The 4681-nt window shown below is 37.0% G+C and overlaps 1 protein-coding gene across 1 annotated transcript; it reads right to left on the bottom strand.

Moving 5' to 3' along the window:
* Positions 1-3644: 3644 nt before the first annotated feature.
* On the bottom strand, positions 3645-4381 carry LOC131679596 (transcription initiation factor TFIID subunit 10-like). The gene is made up of 3 exons (XM_058960336.1): positions 4170-4381; positions 4051-4115; positions 3645-3991 (listed from the first exon to the last, which is right to left on the bottom strand). The coding sequence occupies exons 1-3, from the start codon at positions 4290-4292 to the stop codon at positions 3760-3762; spliced, it is 420 nt and encodes a 139-aa protein (XP_058816319.1). The 5' UTR covers positions 4293-4381; the 3' UTR covers positions 3645-3759.
* Positions 4382-4681: the final 300 nt, after the last annotated feature.

Raw genomic sequence — 4681 nt, 5'->3', positions numbered from 1 at the left:
GAAATTGATTGCAACAATTAAACTAAATTCTACCCAAAAATTTGAAGAGGGTCTAACTGCCAAGCGTAAACATTGAGAAAGTTTTGGTCAAATTCATTATATTTAAAAATTTGATAGTTTTATTTCGTATGATTGCGCATATTGTTTCTACTTGGACACCAAACGCAAGCAAATACTTTTAAGGCCTGATATTACACCAAAAGGTAGAAAAAATAAGTTAAATCCTGAAACGTGACTTGCGTATAGATGTTTTCTTTTTCTTTTTTCTGTTCATTCTATAGTTCGTCTCACATAGCCTCTCTTTCTGCTTCATATAGTTTAAATAGACTGGCTGCATTTGACGTTCGATTTTTTGCTATTTGCATGTCTCGTCTCAGGTTAAATCTAATTTGATGACCAGACTTTAATAGGGATTTTTCACGAAACCGCATTTTTCAAATTGGCAGACGCGATAACTCAAAAACTTATCAGCTGATTGACTTCATATTTTAATGAGAGTGCATATGTGTAGCCAGTCGATGAGCCACGGAAAACTGAATTAAAAAAATTCTCCACATTATTTTGAAGAAAAGTAAGCGAATTTAACATTAAAATATAAGCTTTTTCAGTTTTTTTGATGCCATTTTCCGAAATTAAAACTTTTTTCTATTTTCTTTTTTGGTTCATCGAAGAACTACAAGTCTAAGCTTTATAAATCTTACTAAATTTTCTGTTTCAGACAATTTTATCAAGAGTTATCATGAACATCTGCTCTTGGAACAAGATCTCCCATGAACATTGACAGGTTTGTAACTATGTACAAAATTTCGTGCATGCGTTCAACCTTAAACATGCTTCGTCTCGAAGTACAGGTTCGCCTCGAACCCAAGCGAACGGTGTAAAAACTCTAGTTCAAGCATCCGTGTACGTACACCGGGTGCGTACACGAGAACCATTCGCACAAGGCAAAAAGAATCCACGCTAGTTTTGATAAGAGTGAGAATGAGAAATGGTGAGGCTGTACAGGCAAACATGTGCATATGTTTTTGTATCAAATACCCTGTTCGGGTAGCACAGGAGCACAGAACTAGGGGCAGACGACGTTAGGAATGTATAACAAATTCGCATCAAATTAGAAAAAAATACTTTTAATTTTCATTTTTGCATCAACTATCAACTTGCATTTTGGAGCAAGCCTTTTTCAAATGTTTGGCTAGAAATGGCTCACTTCAACGAATCATGTACAACAAAAGTCGAAATGCCAAATTTAACGGAACATTGTATGATGATGACAAATTACAACTGAGCGAGCTAGTTTACAAGGTGTTAATATTTAGCATCGAACCGAACCAAGTTTCTCATACTATGATCGAATCAACAAAACATTCCAATACCATGTAAACAAACTCTCTGAACTGTCAAATAGGTGAGGTTAAACATTTTCATGCAATGCTCTACAGCGAGAGGTTCACTTTATTTTGTTTACATTGCCAATGAATTTTGTACCGCAACTCACCACTTCATTTGCCGCGTTGCCAAGAACTCAAGAAATAATATACATACCAGTGCTGCCCAAACACACTTTTTGAGTCTCACCATTCTTGCAAAGGTGAAAAAAATATTCAACATTCTTGCATTTTTCAAACTTTAAAAAATCGTTAAAAAATCACGATAGCTCTAAAAAGTCTGATTTTAACGGAAATATTCTTAAAAATGTGTAATCTTTCGATTAAAAATAAGAAAAAAGGGGGTTAGGTCGGACGAGAACGGTCTATTGAATCATTCGTTCGAATTGCTTTTTTGTAGTAGTTCTGTTTATTTGTTTTTCCCTGAAATTATGTACAAAAGTTGTATGTTGAGTGGAAAAATATAAAATTTTAAACTTACATCTTTAGGTTTCAAACTTCCTTAATTTTATTTACTCCGTACACGAAGGCAATATCGTTGAGAAAAAACAAAATCCGCATCAAAAATCTATCGGAAAACAAATGACAGTTAATAGGCAATCGAACGAAAACGGGAATGGGTCTGGTGGTCGAACGTATGATGTTCGAAAAATAAGCAGCTCGAACGGATAATTTTCTGATTTATAAACAACTCGAACGAAATGATGAATAGAATTTAACTACTCGATCGAAATAATTCGATTCGAAATTCGATTCATTCGGAATACAGAATCGGGGTGATAAACTCAAACGAAAAGGGGAATTGGGATAAAAACGAGCAAATGCGGTCGGACGACGCCGGTGGTTGAGTGGTAAGCGTGACCGCCACTCACCCCTGTTGATCTGCGTTCAATCCCAGCCGATGTCGTTGAGATTTTTCTGAGGTGAACAAAAATCTGAGGTAAACTCCTTCCCTCGGAAGGGAAGTAAGGCCGTTGGTCTCCGGTCCATGGGTCGATATATAATCCAGATAGTGGAGTCACCTCTCTGGCGTCGTAGCGAAAATAGGCCGCCGGAAAATAAGTAGAACAAATTGCATGTGCGGTCATTGTATATGCCAGCAATCAATTTTCAGATAATTTTTTACCTAAACATTTTTTTTTGGTTAACTTTATCTAGCCTATTTTGAGTACATTTTTCCCACTGTGCGTTGGTCCGGTAGCTAGACTTGGCCGAATTACTTCAAATTTGCAACCCGGTTGGATTAGAAGTCGACTCATCGAGTGGCTTTCGATTTGATAAGCCAATTTGATGAATGTTGAACATGTGCGTGTTGAGTTTTGTATCATATCGATTCATTTCATCACGTTCTTTGTTTGAGATTTTATAAATACCCGCGCAACGCATTAGTATCGTGCCGCCTATGTACCGACTTAAAACGATAAAAAATAAAATTTGTATTTACTACATTCACACGCTATTTCTGATGCGTTGTGATTTCCTGCATTATCTCGCTCCCACACACTTTTCCGTTACGCTTCTCACTCGTCACTGATGTTGCAATGCAACATAATGATGTTCACGGATTATCGTGCTCCCGGTTTATCTTCCACTTCCCACCCTTTTATATCCAGTAAGCTTAGCTTTATGTTTATGCTCAGTTCTCTCTTATATTGTTGCAGTGGTGTGCACGATTTAAAAGATAAGCCGAAAAGATAAATCTCCTTGCGGTAGTGTGAGTGTAAACCTGTGCAAAACAAGCTTTAAAAATGGCTTACCCGTTCAGCTGCTTAATCGAGCTTTTAAACTCACTTCCCAGAAGCTTCTCTCACTTCTGTGAATTTACCAACCAACAAATTGGTTTCTCTCATCAAGTGCTTTCATACAAACATTAATTTATGTTTGTTATGCTTTGCATACTATGAGTTTTTCTTTTTCTAATATTCAACCTTATTTTACACCACGATTGGAATTGATTTTTCAAACCAATGTGGTTCGATTTCGCTATTTTTTGGGATAAAAATAACATTAGTTCGAAGAGCTATCAATCGTTATACAGAATAAGTTTTACAATTCATATTTCGAACTCTTAAAATGAATGCCATTCAAAAGCTACTTCAATTTTTGATTCAAATTCTAGTAAGGTCATTGAATTGAACTGTTGCAACTCAACTGTACGCCTAAGATTTCGCAGAAGTTCCGCTTAAATGCAAAAATATCAGCAATTTGTTATTCATTCATTGAACGAGGACCAAGTACTATGGTAGAAAGAATTCCCAATTTGTTCAGTGGTACGTAACAAAAACTCGATTTATTATACCTCAATAGATTTTAAGTTGTTCTATTAGAAGGTGACATTGGGTCGAAGCTTTCACACGCAGCAACGTACAAGTCCTCAAACGAAATAATGCGCCTTACGCACGGTAATGCCATAATCGTTCAGTGCCGGCTGCAAATCCTCCATGGTTAGCGTGTACTTGCGATCCTTTGCTAGTTTAGCGTTCTGATTTTTCGACGAGCCATGGCTAGTATTGGGCGCGTTGCTGGTTCGCGTTTTGCAGTGCTGCAGAGCATCGTTGGCAACGTCCGAGATAAACTTCTGGGCGGCAATCGAAATCAAACGAACACTGGAAGATATACGGTTTGATTAAACTTGGAATTTCGTTGCCGTTGATTGGAAACTTACATTCTTGGATCAGATGCCTCAAAGCCAGCCGAATTCAGATAGTATGATGTGACCGCGTCCGGGATCTAGAAGACAAAAATGTTGGTCTAAAACCAGCTACCACTTAACGTTAACTTTACCGTGGGTGTGTAATCCTCCATCTGGACTAGAAAATCGCTTAAAATTTGACCTTGGGTACGGTCCTCGTTGTTATCAATCGATTTTTTGGAAGGTCCACGGTGAATTCCAAAATTGTCACCCATTTTTTTACCAATAAATAATTTTTCGTTTGAGCAGATAAATAAATTTTACTTTAACACGAATTACGAAGTTTTGTTTACCTATCCTGACGTTAATTTTTACAGTGAAGGCTTACGCTGTGTGAGCAAGTAAAAGGAACATTGGAAAACGAAATGACCCAATACGAGGGGTCTGTTGAAAATCTAAAAACGAAGCAATTAAATGAATACGATCGTAACATAACCTAACGCAGGGATCTCAAGTGTTTTTCCAAGAAGTCTGTAATAATTTTCGAAAAAGTCTGGAATTGTCTGGATAGCCCAATTTTTTTTTGAAAAAGCTTAATGATTGAATTTGAGGCTGTGAGCTTTCAGCATCTTGGATTGCTGAAATTTCCAGCTGATAAAAATTC

Source organism: Topomyia yanbarensis, chromosome 2, assembly GCF_030247195.1.
Source record: "Topomyia yanbarensis strain Yona2022 chromosome 2, ASM3024719v1, whole genome shotgun sequence".
NCBI classification, from domain to species: Eukaryota; Metazoa; Arthropoda; class Insecta; order Diptera; family Culicidae; genus Topomyia; species Topomyia yanbarensis.
The sequence above is the reverse complement of the archived record's forward strand: the minus strand, read 5'-3'. Positions and strand labels throughout refer to the sequence as shown.